At 38.6% G+C, this 21,265-nt stretch overlaps 1 protein-coding gene across 2 annotated transcripts in view; it reads right to left on the bottom strand.

Moving 5' to 3' along the window:
• PRKCI (protein kinase C iota) overlaps positions 1-21,265 on the bottom strand; it is a 32,788-nt gene that overhangs the window by 10,866 nt on the left and 657 nt on the right. For both annotated transcript variants that reach the window (XM_083739561.1, XM_083739560.1), the window contains exons 2-12: positions 21,058-21,264; positions 11,740-11,861; positions 8,647-8,736; positions 7,776-7,826; positions 6,945-7,030; positions 5,444-5,584; positions 4,489-4,534; positions 3,386-3,444; positions 3,008-3,184; positions 2,213-2,310; positions 691-777 (exon numbers count right to left, since the gene is read on the bottom strand). In XM_083739561.1, the coding sequence (XP_083595687.1) occupies positions 691-777; positions 2,213-2,310; positions 3,008-3,184; positions 3,386-3,444; positions 4,489-4,534; positions 5,444-5,584; positions 6,945-7,030; positions 7,776-7,826; positions 8,647-8,736; positions 11,740-11,861; positions 21,058-21,209 (1,109 nt within the window). In that variant the 5' untranslated portion in view covers positions 21,210-21,264. The remainder of the gene's footprint in view (positions 1-690; positions 778-2,212; positions 2,311-3,007; positions 3,185-3,385; positions 3,445-4,488; positions 4,535-5,443; positions 5,585-6,944; positions 7,031-7,775; positions 7,827-8,646; positions 8,737-11,739; positions 11,862-21,057; position 21,265) is intronic.

Genomic DNA, 21,265 nt, shown 5'->3' with positions numbered 1-21,265 from the left:
AGTTGAACCCCAGTAATTCCAAGCACTGATGCATATGAACACAACTAGCCTTTTTGTGTCTTCTTTCTGCTGAGTGGCAAAAAAAAGTTAAATGTCTAAAAATCAGTCTCTTGGCAGTTTTAAAAGGCTTTTTGAAGTAGGAGCTAATTATGTCTGCCAGAAGAGATCAAACTATGGTGCCTGAGAAATTCAAGAACAACAGCTAAGACGAGTGAGAAAGTAAATCTAGAAATTGAAGGTATAAACAAGTAAAGAACATACAACTTTTATTCACCTCTCTCAGCTGTGCTGGCAAAGAATGAGCACAGGAGGCAGTAGGTGGTACTTAACTAAGTTTTACTCAGAGTAAACCCATTGAAATGATTATGACTAAGCTAGCTCCATTAATTTCAATAGGTCTCCTTTGAGTAAAACATAGTGGAATACGATCCAGTGCCACATAAAATGACTGTGGCACCCATTTCAGAGTTCTAGGCTACTTAACTTTGCAAATGAAATTAGATTCATTTTGGAGCATCTCTGAAAGAGAAGATAAGAACCACCAAATGCAACTCTTTCATTTCAATAATCAGGCTGACCAAAACAATAATTAAAATTGGGAGGCAAAAGGAGATGTTCCATGTAATTAGACACCTTTGGGTTTTCCCTCCATCCATAACAATGTGCAAAAGTCATGACAGGAACACATACCTTGCATGCTCTTCCGGCAATTTCCTTTGGCGCTGCATATGAAACATGAGGTCCCCTCCATTTACATATTCTATAACAAAAAATAGCCTGGAACACAGAAGTAAATTCTATAATGGCTTGATTCTTATATACTTTTATTATTATGGCCCACCTTGTCACCTACACAGACTTAACAACTGAAGTGCTTTCAGAGCGTTACCCCTCTCTTCTTTGGTTAGTCCATCTCAAACATCAATAAAACATGCCTATTTATTCTCCCTTTGCAGGTATTTTCAACATGAACATAGCCCTATACCACCCTTCCTCTGCAGATCAATGGACAGTTTACACTATAAATCTTACAACATACATCTTACAATCTTATTCCTTTACTGATAGGTGGTTGAGAGTACAGCTCCGCTGAATGTTTCAGGACTTGTGTTTTGATTTTCCTTGTACTCCCTTTTTGTCAAACTCTACCCTTCCTCAAAAAGGTTTACCTGAGGATATATTCTCTAGTGTTTTACCATGGTAAGTAAACAGGCATGTATATTGAAGTACGTCAGTGTTTCCCAACCTTGTGCCTCCAGATGTTTTTGGCCTACAACTCCCATCATCCCTGACCACTGGTCTTGCTAGCTAGGGATGATGGGAGTTGTAGGCCAAAAACATCTGGAGGCACAAGGTTGGGAAACACTGAAGTACGTGACACAGCAGCACCTAAGCCACTATGAGAAAATGATTCAAGGCTTGTTTATCACCTTCCTCCTTCTTTTCCTATTTTACAACCTTGCATTACCAACTTCTTTAATAAATATATCACACCATGTGTGTCTCCTGTATGCAGCTTTGTTTTCAAGACATTTGATCAACGAAAGCAGGCATCCCCAAACTCGGCTGTTTTGGGACTACAACTCCCATCATCCCTAGCTAACAGGAACAGTGGTCAGGGATGATGGGAACTGTAGTCCCAAAACAGTTGGAGGGCCGAGTTTGGGGATGCCTGAACTGAAGTATTATATTCACTTCACCACTCCTCAAAGTATTTTCCTATGCTTAAGCAATTTCTTTATTATAGTAATCCATTTTACTTAGGTTTTGAACACTCAATGACAAAGCAAACAAATGTTTTGGCACATTCTGGCTTTTCTCCTTATCTGTACTGTGTTCAAACTTTAACACAATGATCTCTCTGCACACGTGGTTTCCATCCTTCCACCTTCATTAACTATAGTTCTCCTACTCCCAATTAGAAACCAGCTCTTCTGCATGCTGTTTTTACATTTCATTCTACTATCCTTTATTCTACGGATGGCTTCGTTGTTCAACAACTCTCTTTTGAAAATAATTTTTGCAGCTCAAGGTTTCCTTACAGCCATCTTCTCTGATCATAAGGAACCTGCCGTTCAAGTCTTTTTTGATGAAACTGCATAAGTGTTAGTGCTGTATGTTGCTAATTATATCTTAGTGTTGGGGGAAAATAATGGCTTATTATAAAAAGGATCAAGTGAAAGAACCTACAAAAATCATATTACACAATTACCTGCTTTCTGTCTGGAAACAAGAGTGAAGGCCAACAAGAAAAGGATGATTTGAAGCCTGCTCAAAGACATGTTTCTCTGTCTGAACCCAATCAATATCCTATTATAAAAACACACAGAACAGTTGCTTTTGTAATACTTTTGGCTAATATTAATTAACTTGCAAGAGATAAGCAGAAATATGATTTCCTGGCTCTCGTAGGCAAACAATGATAATAAGATTCTTAATTATCCTGAAAGAAGTCATACCCATTTCTAAAGTCAAATATTCTGCTCCCATACTCAGCAATTCATAGGATGCAATTGAATTTTGTTTCCAAAATTATACAACAATGCAATTTCAAAACAGGCTTAAACTCCCCATGGTCTTTAAGTTGCTTATGGTGATAGCTTCCTTTAAATGCATTTATACCATCAATGTCTTTAAGCACAAATAGTTATTTGAGGTTTGCCAATACAGATGTGTATTAAAAGTCTGAGAAATAGTTTAAGAAAACTATCATGTCACAATGCGGAGAGACTAACCCTGAGAACCCAAGATTGTCTTTATACATAAACAGGAAGGGCTCTTCCTGAAAGGAGATTTGGTCCAACATTTCCATATCTTTTAAACTGCTGACAGAGTTTTAATTAGAGGAAAACCTAATTAACTTGTTAAGAACCAAACTCAGAGGTGCCACTCTGAATACAACCAAACTTGATCACAAATTACAGGGGAGTTATCTGACATCTAATATGCCACCGTTCATATAAAACAGAATTTAAAGAACAGTTCATTTAACAGAAATACTACTCACCTCATCATCATTTACTAGTTCCTTTTTCACAACTTTCATTGCATAAATGCGCTCAGTCTTCTTTAGCCGAACCAGAAGTACTTTTGCATAACTTCCTCTCCCTATAACTCGAAGTAGATCAAAATCTTGGAGACCCAGACTGGAAGATACTTTACCACTTTCTCTAATACTTGTTGCCTATGGGTAGATGGAAACATTTAAATAGAATTGCCCTGGGTAATACTGTCAGATCTTTGAGAGCTTTCCTGACCTCAAAAATTCTATTAACAATAGGCTGAGCTGCATATGTTGTGTTGGAAGTTACAGGTAAGTTTCTTAGTATTCCAGAAATGCACAGATAACTTAGTAAAAAACCAAGACATAAAACAATTAGAATACCTCCTTTTCTTCACCAACATGGTCCAAACTTTCATGACTTGAAGGATGATAAGGAATCACTAAAAGTAAAAAAATGTAAAGATAATATCAAAATTACAGTACAGGCAAATGCAATTCCTTTCTGCAAGTGATTAGAAATTCCTCTTTGCTTTTATGCTTCTAAGATGGTAAACTAGCAAAGTCTGCTAGAACGTCCTACAAATTAATTAATTTTGCTGCATTATCCCAAACACGGCCATATTACAAAGTCATCTTCTGTACATCCGCAGGGAACCACACAGTAAATTACATGAAATTAAATGGGTAGGCAGGGCTGTGCCCGTTCCCTGCAGTTAATAGAACACACTTCTAAAGATGGTTTTATATAGAGATCACAAATAAATGATTCATTTAAAGTCAGTGAAGAATATACATTTTTGCTTCTTGCTCACAGTAGATTTAAAAAATAGAAGATTGTATTCAACACCACCATTCTGCTCATGAAGCATACTTTTGCCTGCACGATGGAACTTCCTCTCCCTTGAACCCTCAAAATCTGTTCCAAGAAAGTCCTGCTGTATAAGTGGAACATGCACAGTGATGGATAAAACCCAGAAATTATTATGCAAATGTTGTTGTTTAGTCGTTTAGCCGTGTCCGACTCTTCGTGATCCCATGGACCAGAGCACGCCAGGCACTCCTGCTTTCCACTGCCTCCCACAGTTTGGTCAAACTCATGTTTGTATCTTCGAGAACACTGTCCAACCATCTCGTCCTCTGTCGTCCCCTTCTTCTTGTGCCCTCAATCTTTCCCAACATCAGGGTCTTTTCCAGGGAGTCTTCTCTTCTCATGAGGTGGCCAAAGTATTGGAGCCTCAGCTTCAGGATCTGTCCTTCCAGTGAGCACTCGGGGCTGATTTCCTTAAGAATGGATACGTTTGGTCTTCTTGCTGTCCATGGGACTCTCAAGAGTCTCCTCCAGCATCATAATTCAAAAGCATCAATTCTTCGGCGATCAGCCTTCTTTATGGTCCAATTATGCAAATAAGAAGCACTAATTCGTTTTTTTTTGGGGGGGTCACATTTGGTCCTTTCAATATAATTACAGAAAGCACTGTTCTTACCTGGTTCCATGTTATCAAGATGCACTGATGAAGGATCCATAGACTCCTACAAAAAGTCAAAGAATAAGATTACAACTTTTCTGTTTTCTACAAGGAGCTATGTCATTGTCTCAAATTGCAAAATTGGCAGTCTAAATCTAAGATTTCAATCCTATGCTCTTGTACGTGGGAGTAAATCCCACTAAACAGAGTAGGTCATTCTTCAAAATAATTAATGCACAGACCAGACTATATAAATCTTTGATCAGAAGCCACAAGGTCTGGTGCAAAATTTAAGGGCCTCACAATTTTTGTATTTCATTCATTGAAACACAAATTCAAAATTCATTCAAAATAATTGTTGTTGTTGTTACTTAATAATAATTACCCACACTTCACAGTAAGGTCCCAGGCCTGGTCACAACAATAAAACCCAGTATTAAAAACAGTTTAAAACAAATTACAATCAGAAAAATGAGGTGGGTTCTCAAAATATACACCTCAAGTTCAAAAGCTAGGATCGTTTAGTTACCAAAATCAAGCAAGATGAAGTGCCCATATTGGCATCTAAATTCACTTTCACAGAACAGTAAAGCAAACCAGCTGTGTTATATTTTAGTGAGGCAACGTCAGATATCAAAACCAGAATCAAAGAAGTGAAAGTCGAATGTGGCATTCAGCTTTTGTGCTCTTCCAGTTTTCCCATCTGTACAAATTTATCAGCTTGTCAAACAGAACCGCCCCCCTCACCTCCCCCAGCACACTGGTCTGGAGGTTCTCCAACCCCCAGAGCCTATTTTGGGGATATGGGGGGAAGCCCCATTGCATGTGGAAGTCTTAGCACAGGGCTTACACTAATGGGGCATGTTAGGCTAATCCCACCCCAAGTCCCCATCACAGTCTTAGTAAAACCATTGTGTATACTTGTGTATTTATATGCACATTGGAGAAGGTTATAGGTATCAATATCACTTACTTGTGGTAATGCGTGTCGGCCACATTCTATGCTGACCAATTTGTGACATTTTTTGTGAACGAGGAGTTTACAATTGATGCATTTATATCCCTGGCGTCCCAGTCCCCATATCCTATCAGTGCAGATGGCACAATGAGCTCTCTGAAAAACAAACAGGCAAATGACCATTAACTAAGAGTATCTAGATATTCTCAAACTACGACACATGCAATAGGGTATCTACTCACAAAATACCACACTGAAAATTCTGGTAACCTGTTGCTCTGAAGTTATGGTTAAAGTAAATAGCTCACAAGTGCTCTTTTTGTGTTGTTTCTGGCTTTCTCATGGTAAAATTAAGTTCCCCACTACATGCATTTAAAATGCTCAGTTTTGTTAATTTGTTTTTAAAAAATTATTTCTCCCCCTCTCTATTTATTCTCCGGCTTTGTGACAATATACACATTTTTATAACGCAATGACGAGATAACCAATCTGATTAAATGATAATATATATAACAAATTCTGAGCATAAAAAATACCCAATTTTAAGTTTTGTTGAATCTCTGTAAAACAGCACCTCCAATACCCATCTCACTGAGTTGGTTCAAAAGGATACAACTGCCAGTGGTTATCAAAAACTACTGACAAAAATATCAAGTAAGAACAAAAGGGTTTCACTCCCTCTGTTCACCTCGTGATGAAGGTTATCTAGCAGAGCTACAAAGGCTCATTCAGTCCCATAAGCATGTCTGAAGCCAGATTAAAATGGGTCAAGATAATCAGTTTCATCCAAGAGTGCCTGATATGATATGAAGTTGGTTTAATACCCCTGGCTTCTTTTTGCAATCACAGTTTCCTGTTTCAGTTAGAATAGGAAAATATTATTTAGAGGCTTCCATGACTGACTGCTTATGTTGTGAAGGGACAAGTCAAAGGGGCTGCATGCATCAGGGAAATGGTGGCTCATCTCCTGGGTTTTTAAACAGAAATACGCTTGTCTCAATGTGGTGGTTACTATGTGTGAAGCACTTTGTATGTTATAAAGCATTATATAAACATTCCTTGGTTGTCAGGATCCTTCATTATCCATGATCACTGGACTCATCTGTAGGGTACACTGTACTAACAAATAAGGGTGCCCAATATTCTGTAGAAGTTGGGCTTTAAATACAATACTTTGAAATCCCAGCATAAACACTCAAGAGCAAAGCTTTCTCCCATTTAAAGGACTTCGCACATTTTTAAAGCAGCACATTTAGTTGAAAACCACAGGGTGCTCAGAAATAAACAGTCCTACAGATGAAGTTTTATTATATGGAAAACTAAATAAACTCTGATTGGACTTGCAGCTGACAAAGTAAATTTGATCTTTTAAGGTCTATTTCCTAATTATCAGTACTTATATAAAAAGGCATTTAATATCTCAGGAGGACAAAGTCCATTTCGAAAAGGTGATACTTATTAAGAGAGGTTAACTACAAAAGAAAGAGCAGTCTCAGTAAAGTCTATTAAAACCTACCCTGTTGAATCGCTTGGCTTGGAAAGTGTGACCATTTGCACAATAGAGCTTTCGCCATCGCCGTGCACCTCGACGATAAATAGACTCTAGGGGGAGAAATTAGAAACAATCACACAAAAACTCCAGAGAAGGCTGCTTGCTTTGTCCCTAGCTATCAAACTGAGCCCAGTTTCAAGAATTATGCAAGTCAAGCATATGTAAATAGATTACCCAAATATTTAACAATTACTTTGTATTTATAAAGGTTTTTACTCCTGCGTATCACATAATCTCAGTAAGCCTTAAAACTGGCCTTGAAGGTTGGCTAGCGTTTTTATCCCCATGTTATGGATCCTGGGTGTAAGCATAATTGTATGATAGTTACCAGCTTGCCTATCACCATCAGTAACACCACAGATAAAGTGAGATTTAAACTGGAGTTTCTTGGGTCACAGTTTATTTGATTAACCACCATACTGTACTCCCCAGTCAGTCATAAAATTGAAAGTTATGTATATTTTTAATTTAGGTAAAATTCAGGGAGGCTCGTCTGACACCTTCATTACATATTTTTAGATGGCAGGTGAAAACAGTTCTTAATAACAAGGCCTTTGTCTCATTAACATTCTATGGCCTTCTAAATGTGTTTGTAGAATGAGGTTATTTGTTTTTGTTTTATTATCTATTTTCTGTTTTCATTTTGATTTTTATGCTGTGAGATCTTTGGATGAAGAGTGGTATATTTATATTTAATAAGTATAAACAAACAACTCACTCCAAAAACAAAAACACAACAAGGATCCAGATTTTAAAAATATGATAACACTGCATATTTCAAATAATTATACTTACTATCTTCCCCTGGACAGGGCATTCCAGGCCTTTCTGGTACACAAGGAAACACTGGGGGAGGGGGGGGGGAAATCAGTAATACTACATTAGCTATTATTTTAATGATATGTGAAAAGATAAAATATGCATCAGAAAACAGTGCCAAACTGCTTGGTTGCATGAGCAGTGGCCCTAAGTTACAAAGGAGAGAATTGAGCATTCAGTGACATCTAGGGCACATGCAGGCCACATATACGAAGTCACATTTCAAAAGCCATCTCCAAATGTGTTTCTAAAGGACTCATTTCAATTAAGAATGGATCACATAAGTGCCTCAGAACGGTAATTAGCATTCATATAAAAATAAAAACGTTATCCATGGCATTTATATTTCTCCCACTCAACTTCCTACTAGCAAGAAGTGTAAAATCTGTAACGATAGTTGTTTCAAGTACAACAGAACTTTACTAGCACTAACTTTATTAGCACTAAACAAAAAACTAATGAGGAAAGCCTGTGTGTTCTCCACTCCTCAAATCAGGAGTGGATGTGCCAAAGTGATGTCTAGTATAGTTAAAAATGTTTTTGTTTATTCCCTCCCCGGAAAACCTTTTGCATGGTAAGAAGGCAGGTGGACAAATATGGTATGTACAACAATTATCCCTAATCGACGGTAACTTGCTCCTTCAGTCTTTGCACACAAGTGTTTTTAAAAAAACAAAGCTGATGAACATTTAAATATTAAAATAGAGGTCATTCATGCAGGCTGAAGAATATGTTCCTTCCTTCCTTCCTCTCTGTCCCTCCTTCTTTCATGCATGCAAGCACACACACACACACACACACACACACACACACACACACACACACAAACAGTATTATACCATGTTACCATGTATTAGGAGTTCTGAATCTTTGTTTAGTTCATACAACCGAAAAGCTTCTTCCAATTCCAGCTGAGAAGAAACAGTACATGGATCCCCTAGAGAGAAATGAATTCATTCAATGAATACAACTCAACTTGAGTCAAGCTGCTCCTTAACATATTCCTACAACCAAGGGTAATATTCTCTTTAGAGTTCTTGATCATGTTTCAGAGAGACTACCTAATTGCTTTCCAATCTAAAGAAGGAAAATTATGAATTGTTTATTTTAAAAATATTTTGACTTAAGCCTAGCAAACAAAATCTGTCATTACACCCCCACATTCACAGGATAAACTAAATATGTGCCAATTTTCCTCTAAAAGTAAGTTTCTTGTAGTTGCATTAGCATATCAGATTCACAATATTTTCTATGATAGAGTGAGTCTTTTAAAAAGAATATAGTTCTCGAGAAACACTTTCCTCCTCCCCACTCCCATCCTTTGAGATTTATAGGTGCGGATTTAATCTATTTTATATGCCAATAAAAGAAGCCATAAACAAACTGCAAGGCTTACATTCATGGAGGATATGGGCTTCCAATGGTTACTCGTTATGATGGCTGTATACTACCTCCAATCTCAGAGGCAGCATGCCGCTTGAGGAACAAGAACAGGAGAAAACTTATGTGCTTATGCCCTGCCTATAGACTTCCCATGGGCATCTGGCTGGCCACCAGAAAAAAACAGGATGCTAGACTAGATGGGCCATGGGCCTGATCCAGTAGGGCTTTCTTTGTGTTCAAGGCTGGCTAAAGTTATTCTCACAGCTACACAAAGAATAACTAGCTTTTTTTCAGAGCCATTTCACGCATTAAGATTTTTACATGCAAACATTTAATGACTGTAACAAACAAGTTTGTAGACATGTATGCACGCTGAAGGGACGCGGGTGTCGCTTTGGTCTAAACCACAGAGCCTAGGGCTTGCCGATCAGAAGGTCGGCGGTTCGAATCCCCGTGATGGGGTGGGCTCCCGTTGCTCGGTCCCTGCTCCTGCCAACCTAGCAGTTCGAAAGCACTTCAAAGTGCAAGTAGATAAATAGGTACCGCTCCGGCGGGAAGGTAAATGGCGTTTCCGTGCACTGCTCTGGTTTGCCAGAAGCAGCTTAGTCATGCTGGCCACATGACCTGGAAGCCGTATGCCGGCTCCCTCGACCAATAGAGCGAGATGAGCGCCGCAACCCCAGAGTCGGTCACAACTGGACCTAATGATCAGGGGTCCCTTTACCTTTACGCATGCTGAAGAGTTGTGATTGAGAACAACTTCTTGTTGAAAATATCAGCAAACTCAGATTTACAGATACATAATACTATGTGAAATGGTTCCCTTAAGATGTAATGGCTCTCTTTTATCAAACTTCACAATTTCTGTAAAAAATATGTTTTTCACCATCCTACATACCATTTGTATATTTGGGAATTCATCCTAAGTCATTTGAGATACAACTGGCACCCAAAGCTAAAGGACATCTCTTCCTTTGTACTGTGCTCAAAACTGATTAAACAAGGCCATCTAAGACAGACACTGAATATTGCACAGAAATGAATTGTAGCAATTACAGAAGAGAGTTTTCATTCAGGGATACTAAGAGAACAAACCTGTTTTTCTTCAGCCAAGCAAAGAAACAATTGTGGTACAAGTTTAGCAAAACAAAGAACAAAAAAGAAAAGACATGTGGGCAGGTGTTCTTAAGTATGCCTGAGGATATTTAGTGCTTACCAGAATTAATGTTTACTTTGTATAACAATGATTCTAGGTGTGCCAAGGTTAAAAAGTTGCCTGCTCCACCTCACCATCTCAACAAAATCCTTACTTTCAGAATGAAGGAAACAGGAAGAACAGTCAACTGAAGATGACATTGTGCTCTTACACTCCAGTATGAACACATCATCAATGACTCACAACCTACAAAACCATTACATTAAGTGTAACACATCAGGTATGCGGACTCATGGGTGTGTTTATTGTTCAACCCTACAATCTTAGTTTTGTTACAAAGCTTAGGACTCTAGCTCTCATGAGTGCAAAGAAGTGGGAAAATATGGAAGCAATGGCTGCAATCCAGTCTGGTGTCTAGGTCACTTTCACCAATGCAAATAAAGAAACTCAACGATAGTATACTTTCAATTCACATAATTTCTCTACTGAACTAGGAACTATGAACTGAGATTAAATACCAGGAAGTTTACATTGCAAGTCATTTGGGAAAATAAGGAACTTGTTTTGCAGCTTTCCAATCCTGTAATTTTATTTGCATGTGTTTTTCCTGGCACACTCTTTCTCTATATTCCCCCTCAAAACTTAACTGTGGTACATTTCTGCGGCTGCTTGAGCTAATGATTTTATTGTAACTTACTGACCAGCACACAGGAAAGCTTTTTTCCTCTGCAGGCAATAGTTAAAAAGTTTGCTATTTTGGAAGAATAAGTGACCTATAACTAAGGAAGGCATTTCTTGAAAATGCATTTACATAAGACACAATCAAAACACATGACAGAAACAGCAAAAATCAATGCCAAAGCTTAGGAAAGGAATATGATCTTTCTTGGTTCATATTACATATAATTTGGTGACAATGAACTAGATTAGCATATCGAATTTACTGCCCTAAAGAACAGAGAATCTTAAAACTTCTCACTTTATACAGTACTAAGATGTCTTGAGTTCTCCTTCTCCATGTTTATAGTTGGAATGCTCTGAAAACTGACATGCCTACATCAGACATATGAAAGAATTCAAATAGACTGCTATGGTCTTTCTTTCTTTCTTTCTTTCTTTCTTTGCTGGCAAATAGAGGCTGCAGATGAAATAAAATGCTTTCGACTTTGGTCCTGGGAAGTAAAGCTGGGATATTAGGTAGAAGCAGTGATTTTTTTCTTAAAAAATGTTTAGAGGTACTCTCATTTTCCAACTCATATTGAAATACTGCCCCTTAATGAGGCCAAACTTAGATTCACAAAATGTTTAGGGGTATGTGTACCCCTGCATCCCCCCGAGAAAAAAGCACTGAGTAGAAGATACTAGTATTTTATGAAGTAGTTCTGCTTTGTATCATCTTACCTTCTTCATCGATCCACTTCATGGTAAAAAGCTGTTCATTATCAAAGGCGCACATGTCTCGAACTTCGTTACACAATCCCTCAAAGGAGATGGAAGGTTCAAAGTAGGTTATCATAATGTCACTGGAAAGAGTCCAAACAAATAGTCTATTAATTTCAGAACTAAGGACCTATTTATATTGCATCAACTCTATTTGCTTCCATCTGTCAATGCACATGCATTCGTTTACCTGTGTGTTTGAGTCTTGAATGCATTATTCTTAATGTCTATCCTGCTATCTAAGCCAGGCCTGGTACAAAAGTTCAGTTTCTAAGCAACACACCAGCACATGTCTGAAAAAGAACTTCTGTTTTATATACCAACCTCAACTGTTAAGGTGCTCGTGATTTCTACAACACTGCTTGTACCACAGAAATAGTTAGCAGCCTAACCAGACTTTCATTTTCTCTTAACTAATTTGATTCCTGGCATCATTCAGGTTTCAGAAAGTAATACTTGGTATTTAATGAGACTATAGAAAAGTATTTCCCATAAAATGTGGATGCTTAGCAACAGTTCGTAAGAGACCCATACAAATTATACATGTTATATTTTTCTCATGTTTTAAGTACCCTACATTTTCAAGTCTGATGAAACAAATTCATGGCTACACAGTTCATACTTGAGATGCAGAATGTAATCACAGAAGCATCCAAAAAGGCAAATTTTGTAGTAATGGGTGACTTCAACTACCCTCACACAGACTGGATTCATATGTGTTCCAACCATTGTTGAGAAATGCAAATGTTGAACTCAGTGAGAGATGTTAAGTGTTGTTGAACCAATTGGGAGATGTGACCACAGTGTTATATTAAATATACATGTAAATGACCAATTGGCAAGAATATCCCATACAGTGACATTTTAAAGTCAACTTTAAACATGGGATGGATTCTATCTCTTCTGTTCTGGGCTCTGAAAGATATGGCTTTCTGATGGCTTGCAAGAATCACATTATAAAACACTTGTAACAAATGTGAATAATATTGCAAAATATGTCCTTGGAAGTTTTTTGTGTGTGTTGGCAGTGTGCTGCTAAAGGAGGGGCAAAGAACTGTGGAGAAAACACTAGCAGTCTTGCTGGGTGTGTAAGACTGTTGGTCTTGCTAGGATTTGGAATAATTCAGCAGATTTGGCAGTAGGATAGCTATGGCATAAATTGAACAGAGCTTAGTTTCTAACTAAGTTCTATTGAACTGGTTGGGTTTTACTAATCAGAACAAACTTTACGAAATCTGGTAGCCTCTATATTTCCTTCTAAACATATCTCTTATTGCAAATAGTTTTTAACTTTTAAAAAGGGGCTTTAAAATATTATTATTTATTATTACAATTATCTCTCACCTTTCCTTCAGTGAGCTCCCTCTTCATTTTGTCTTCACAACAACCCTGAGACTTAGGTTAAGCTGTCAATTTATGCTAACTTACTCATGTATCAAACCATGGTCTGCTATCTCTGAGCCAAGTCTGGCTATACACCATGATAGGTTTGTGTTGCATTAAAATACAGTGGTACCTTGGGTTACATACGCTTCAGGTTACATATGCTTCAGGTTACAGACTCCGCTAACCCAGAAATAGTGCTTCAGGTTAATAACTTTGCTTCAGGATAAGAACAGAAATCGGGCTCCTGTGGCGCGGTGGCAGCAGGACGCCCCATTGAGTGAAAGTCAATCACCTGGTGAACTTGTTTATTAATTTGACTATTCCACAGTAATAATTAGCAACAATTTATAATCGCATTCAGCTAGAATAACAGTATCAGCTTTAGCCCAGTTTAATAGGCATGAGTTATTTGCCATTGCTTTCTCTCCACAGACTGAAACCAAGCCATATACATAACACACAGGTCACCACAGTTCATGAAACCACAGTCAAAAGACTATGGTTCCACGTGAATTAGAAGCATGATGGTAAACACTCCTACTGAGCCAAGAAACACACCAGATTCTGGCTTGTTGAGGTGTCTAAATGCAGGCTTGATGTTTTCCCCCTAACAAGCCATGAGCCTGGTTTCAGATGTCACAACAAGTGGGACTCTGGCTTGTTTCTCAGTGGTGGTGGTGCAGCAGCAGCAGCAAATGCAGAAGAGAAGCAGAGTGAGAAATTTTGAGCAGCATACACAAGCATACTGGTTTAATGTGACATACGAACTGGGCTATTATGATGTACTAAAATAGCTAATGCAGTTGGCCATAATAGTAGATTAGAAAGGAGCATTCTTGTGTAGCAACAATGTACAAATAAACAGCATGTCAGAATTGAATGCATGTAGCATCTTGCAAAGCACACATTATCTGCTAAACAAGGTCTGAGGAGAGCTGTACAACATATATTTGACAAGCATGTTGTAAGTATAATTGGTGATAGCCAGACTCTGAACCCAGTGAAATCCATGGACTTCTGTATTTAAGTGCATTGAGCTCAATATTTGTACACAGATTATGACTAACACTAGTTATCATCCAAAGTATTTAATATTGTAAGACTTAAGGTTTAATTCCGATCATTATAGGCCAACCATCTCTGGGGGAAAGATGGCATCTTTTGTTGTAACTAATTCCACAAAACGTAATTCCAGTTTGTTAACCTATTTATGCAAAGATCATGAACCAACACCCTATGTGACTCATTTTAGCTCCAGATGTACTAATCTGCCATAGACTGCATTTATAGTCCCAGGTGGAAGTTAACAGAATATCTGAAGGAAAATTTCCCATGTATTAGTGACCTCAGTTACAAAACATCTTAAGTTTTCAATTTGCAAATGACATTATACTACTCTTGCCTGACATTTTAAGATCAACAGCATTAAATATCCAACACACAAAACAGATGTCTAAACAGTTTTTAAACAAAGTTTAAACTGATCTCACTCTAGAGACCAACACAATTGTAAAGCACCAAATATACGTGTTTCAGACTAGAAATCTTAGGCTGTTATATTCAGTGTGCAGAGTTTCTAAATTTCCTTCCAGTTAATAATTTCGGGTGAAGATAAAATCATAGAATCACAGAATTGTAGAGTTGGGGTCATTAGGGTCATCTCGTCCAAGCAGGAAAGTTTTGCACAATGTATTGCTTGAACCCATGATCCTGAGATTAAGATTGCCATGCTCTACCAACTGAGCTATTATCCAATTCTGCCATTTTTCAAATAGAAATAAATAATTTTACAGTGAACACCACCTGTAAGTATTCCTCTATATTAGGAAGAAGGTCTTGTCTGGCATATTACATTAAAAGTGTAGCTCTAACCATATCTACTAGAAGTCCTATTGAAATCAAAGGACTTTATCCCCAGGTAAGTAGGGTTAAAATTGCAGGCTGAGCTTAGTGAGCAATGGTGAGAGCATTTTCACAATAAGAGTCCCTCCTTAGAAAGCCTTTGCCTTTTTTTGTTTGCTCTTCTTGACTTGACATGTTTGCTTACTTAACCTTCCACTTGTTTTAGAAGAAAATGTTTTGACTCTATGGTTAACTAGAAATAAAAACTTCAAAAATATTTCTTTCAAACCCCTTTTGTTATGAATGAGGCAAATGCAAATGTTCTTAGTTCTCTAATTCTCGAAGAAGTAGTAGTTTTATTAAAACACTGAAGTTCTGTAGTGATTGTGTGATGTGGTCAAGAAGTGCTTTCCTCTATCTTGTCTGCTAGATAAGGCATACAGTTCTAAGAAAGCTATCTGGGAAAGCCTACTGTGAATACAGAGGTTTATAGTTACCTTAGTGAGAGCCCTAAAAACAGATTCCTACTTAAACTATGATTACAAGGAGAGCGACAAGCTTGGTCTAAGTCAGTCATTGGGTAAAACCCATACACACTGCCTTGCAACCTAAATTCTCAAGGAAGCTAGAGACAGGAGCACATTCCACAAATATTTACTTCAGTTACCACAAACTGTATGTTCAGAGACAGAAGAAGGAATGCACATTAACCTTCTTTTAACTAATTATTTTTCCTAAATAAAATCTAAACAACTTCCATAACATAATTAATTTTTAATCCCAGCCTGTATCTGTATTGTATTTGAAAGCCTTTCATAAATGGAAAGTGATTCATAAATGAAATGAATGAATGAATAACTTATATGCAATTAGAAAACATAAGAACATTTTTATTTTACCACAAGAAACTTCTTCCCTTAAAAACAAAATGTTGAGTATTGTCTTTCATTTCAATAAATTTTATCATTTTTACAGTACTCAATTAAAGATTCCAATTAACTTTGAAGTAGCTCTGCTTCTGTCTTCTTTATTTCATTACAAAATGTGTTAATTTGTCTCTAATGCCCAAATCCCCTATCTTAATAAACTAGCACCACAAAAAATAGCTGCAGTAAAATTTTAAGACACCACTTATTTGCACACTCAAGGAACTGGCCCCTCCATATAGCAGTGGATAAAACATAATTTCCTAACGGAATTTTATATTAACCATGAATTTAATTTTCTCCCAATACTAGACCATTCCCACCATAAATGGTAGTGATCTCCATTAAAAAAACAACAACAGGTAGAAGTATAGTTTCTGTCTACCTTATTTATCAATGCTAGAGTTAAGAACCACCTTGTTATAGTTTTATACCACTTGTTCCTCATTATGTATCAACATCCAGAGATGTAAGACAATGAAGCTGAGCCACATCAATGGCCAGCTGATCAGAATACAGTGGTGCCCTGCAAGACGAATGCCTCGCAAAACGAAAAATGCGCAAGATGAAAGGGCTTTTCGGTTTTTGCGTCGCTTCGCAAGACGAATTTCCCTATGGGCTTGCTTCGCAAGACGAAAACGTCTTGCGAGTTTGTTCGCTTTTTTCTTAAAGCCACTTGAAGAGGCGCAGTTGCGACGGACCATGCTTCGCAAGACGAAAAACATCGCAAGACGAAAAGACTCGCGGAACGAATTAATTTCGTCTTGCGAGGCACCACTGTAACACACACAACTGGACACAGTCTTGTTCAGTTGAGTATGCAGGTCTGACTCTTAAAGATCTATTTTATTTATTTATTTATTTAAATTATATACTGCCCTTCATCTGAGGATCGCAGGGCAGCTTACAGGATAAAAACACAAAAATACTAGTCCTTTAAAGCAGAAAGCTAGCAAACCACACGCAAATTAAGCAGTAGAATGGCCATTACTGTCAATATTTCCTTCGAGACCCTAGCCTTAAGGAAAACAGCACAACTGGAAGACAACAAGGAGTGGCAGAAAAACAAAGTGGTCATCCTCCAATAATTAGCTAAACTTGCCTCCATTCGTCCCATGTTTTGCAATATATAATCACTGGACATGGACTTACTGCTTAGCCTTAGGTTAATAATGCAGAACAAAAATGATCACACTGTTGAGAGCTCTGAGCTTTATCTTTATTTGAATTCCACAGACCTACTAAGCAGCAGGATTTTAATAGTTATCCAAAATATCCAAGTGTAGGGAATAGAAGCATATAAAAAAATAAATCTTAGAGAAAGCCTATTTACGGTAACAACTATACCTAGTTGACCAGGAACCTGTATCAGGATACACAGAACCAGCTGTGCGATGAAACCTGATGCTGCCAGGAGATGTTCACAGAATAAAACTTCATCCAGTTACCACTGTCTGAAAAAATGTGATTATTTTTCTCAAAACAGCAGCTGAAAGCAGACATGAGTGTGTTCCATGACGCATTCATTTTTCTTCAAAACTGTGAACAGGCAAAACATAGTTTTGTGGTCCACAGTATCTAGTTGCTTTTTTAAATTAAAAGGGTGTCCCCACTTGTAAAGCAGGGCTGTTATTGTTTATTCTAAACACAAGTATTTTTTAAAAAAACCAGATTGGCAAGTGTCATCATAGAATACACATTACTGGACTCTCACAATGAGAAATGCCCTTTCTAATACTATACCTGCTATAAGCTGTTTTGAGTTCCTGTCAGGAAAAAAATGTGGGATATAAATAAATATTTTAATAATGATGATGATGTACAACAAAAACAAATAATTGATGCTCTCCAGAACTAGTTTATTCATTTGCCAATTTAATCAATTAATACTAAATGCATTTAATACAGGGCAGGTATTGGAGTAAAACGATGCCCATGAACACAAGGACAGCAAAAAGGGGGAAATCATTCACTAAAAAAACACAATTTAGGGCAGGTACTGAAATTGTATTGGCATATTTAAGATGAAGAAATAGTATTTCATCAGTCTACATAATTAGTTAATAGAACTCACTAGCCCAGATGTTTTATTTAAGTACATGTATATTCTACCCATGCCACTTCTAGAAAAATGAAAAAAACATAGAGAGTGGCATATTAAAAAATAATCAAAAGGTCTCGGAGCCTTACACTATACATTTGTGTACTTTGGTTTTGCAGAATATGAACGTCACATGGGCTTTACCAATAGCAATTAGTAAATGGATTTGATGAACACAATGAAAGTGAATTTACTGAAACCCATCAGCCCAAACATATACCGGTACTGTGCTCAGAAAAAGATCCCTCTAATCATCATAATCTGTAAATCAGAAACAGAGGGTGCTTTACTGCAGAACTTGCATGTGACCACAGACAGTTTTGGACTGCTTACGTAGTAAGATAAAGTATAGCTGGCCCTATAATATGAAAGTAGGAGTAATACAAAGGGTTCATAATTGGAAGGGTCTGTTTCAGTCTTCACCTAGTCCTTTAGATGTTGCTGGCCAACTGTCAGGGATGATAGTCCAACATCATTTTAGAAGGCATCAGGTTGGGTAAAGCTGGTCTACTTGATCAGCTTCTGAAAACCCTGACAAGAGTAAAATCCTCTTAAAAACAATCTCATCATGTGAGATCTAGCCAGCAAATCATCTTAACTCCTTGTGTCACAATAACTGATACTTCTAAGTATTAAGTCAAACATTCAAGAATTATCTCAATTCTCAAAGATTCCTGCATTGCAGGGAGTTGGAATAGATGACCCTTGGGATCTCTTCCAACTCCACAATTCTATGATCCTAAAGTGGGATAGCAACTTCTCTTTAATCAACCACAGATCCCCAAACTCTGGGGTATGAACACCTTTGTTACACAGCTGTGAGAACAATGGCTAAAAATTGAAAGTGAAATCAATACTAGAATCCCTTCTACCTAACCAAAATGTTCTTAAATACTCTGTGTTATTATAAGTATACAAAAATTGACCGTATTCAAAAGAAGCAAATTCCTCCTTTTCCAACTTTAGTTCTAGGGAGAGGGAAACAAACCAAACCAGGGAGGAATGCTTCTGTAGCTTCATGCATGCTGCAATCATGTTCTCCAAGTACTCTGTAGTTACACACCACCCACAGAACTAAATCTTTGTCCAACAACTCAATTCTGTGGTCTTTCTTATACACTGCTACTTACATTATTTTACTGAACCAGTATCTCTACTATTGGCATTGCAAGATATACTAACAGAACTCTAGCAAAGAAAATCTCAAAAATTCAGTTTCAAGAACCAGCTCCTATTCAGATCTATATTAATTTTGATCAGTATTCTCTAGCAAAAGAACTAACCTACTGAAGCTTATCCAGCTTTAAAATATGCCTTTAGTTTTATATGTCTTTTGTATTGTTGAATTTTAATTGTGTTCTTGTTGAACTGTGAAACTGGTCTGCTATTATATGCCCTGGAAATGATGTAATCTGCACTGCAACTATGGGGTGAAGAGCAGGACAGATTTTTTTCTTTAAAAACCAAAATACCTATGGATTTCCAAGACATGCATCACTTACCTGCAATATATTTTACTGCAGAGAAGTGACTACACAGAAAAAGACAACAAAAATTGGGGGCAGGGAGAGACTGTATAATGAACTGCCACATCTACCAAGAGAAATCCAAAGATTCCACATTCAGCTGGTATGAAGCATAAATAGAGAACCACAATTTACTGCACCATGCATACTACTGGTAATTCAGCTTATACAGTCTAGCTTCAATCCATATTCCGAAATTTGCTAAATGCCCCTTATTTTCTGAGTTAGCCCTCTATTTCAAAAGATGGCACAGATTCCATCCACTTCCTTAAATACTTTCATGAAGCTCTACACTCCCACAGCTTCAGTGCTTCATTTTTGGAATTCTGATCTCTGCATGCTTCTCTCACCCTATGAGCAATCCTCCTACTCATGCCTTCCCCTCCCCCATAACAATACAGCACTCTCTTGTACCTCACAGATGCATCCTGAGCAGTGAACATGAGACACATCACCTTACTGTAGAATCATTATTTGCTCCCCATGCTAGGTGCAATAAATCTTACCTTTTCCCAACATTCTTCCCCCAGTAATTAAACCCCCAGTGCCCATCCCATAATAACTGTCACTACAATTTCCATGCCTAGATAATGTGCTGCCACCCAACCTCTCATAGCTACCCAGCAGATAGAAGTCAAAGGCGTGCAAACCCCCTCACATTCGAAGCAACCTGCATTTCATTCCATACACTTGAAATTTACGCCACTGGCCATTTCCCATTCCTACAGACTCTCTTCCCAGGTATCTTAATCCCTGAATCCTCCACCTTGTGAAAGATTTGCCTACCATGTGTGGAGCCCATTTCTTCCCTATCCCCAAAACCAGGACATACAACTCCGGCTCTCACTTCATGAAAATACAAGAAAAGGACTCTGCTTCCCCACCTTGTATCTCGCCCCAGCCAAGCTGCTGGGTCACAGCTCCCTTCGCCCTCGATCACTAGCCAATACTGGCTCTGGATAATGAGAGCTGCACCTGGACAACACCTGGAAATCCAAGGCTGCGGAGGGGACCAAGCATCCAATTTGGAGAAGCATTCAATGTCCAACCGCACTCGGCCATATGTCACCAAGCAGGGCAGGGAGACAACCCTCCTTCCCCGTTTCCTCCACCCCAAGCAACTTGTACGGTGCTTCTGAACAGGAGGGTACCTATGACTGGCAACTTCGCGAAGGTCAGGTCCGACCTTTTCTTCTTTTCCTTCCCCCGAAGCCAGTGGGCTCCGCCTGCATCGTGCGCGAATAAAACCCCACGAATTAGACTGTGTGTGTGGAACAAGAGCTGCTTCCCTCCTGAACCGACAGCTGATCTATGGGACTGAATGATTTCTCGCAAGGGAGGGCGGCGCGCCTCTGCCACTCCATTCGCCTCATCCTCCCCACAACCCCAGTATAACGCCCTAACCCCCCCCACCGCCCCACATATTACTCAAGTCTATAGTCTCGTCGGCCTCCCCGCCCCCACCCCCCAACCGCTTTCCTCCAAGCCAATTACTCACCCCTTGTAAAAAGCCTTGACGCGGACTTGGTGGGCGCTGTCCCCGCCGGGGCCACCGAGACCCCCGGAGCCGCCCCCGCCTCCTCCCAGGCCCGGGAGAGACATGCTGTTCCCGCCGCCGCTGTTGCTGCCGCTCTCGCGCTGAGTCGGCATCGCCCCCTCGCCTTGCCCGGCCCCGCCCGCCGGCTCTGCCAGCCCCACCCCGGAGC

This window comes from Podarcis gaigeae (genome assembly GCF_964106915.1).
Source record: "Podarcis gaigeae genome assembly, chromosome: 5".
NCBI classification, from domain to species: domain Eukaryota; kingdom Metazoa; phylum Chordata; class Lepidosauria; order Squamata; family Lacertidae; genus Podarcis; species Podarcis gaigeae.
This window is presented reverse-complemented; position numbering and strand designations above follow the sequence as displayed.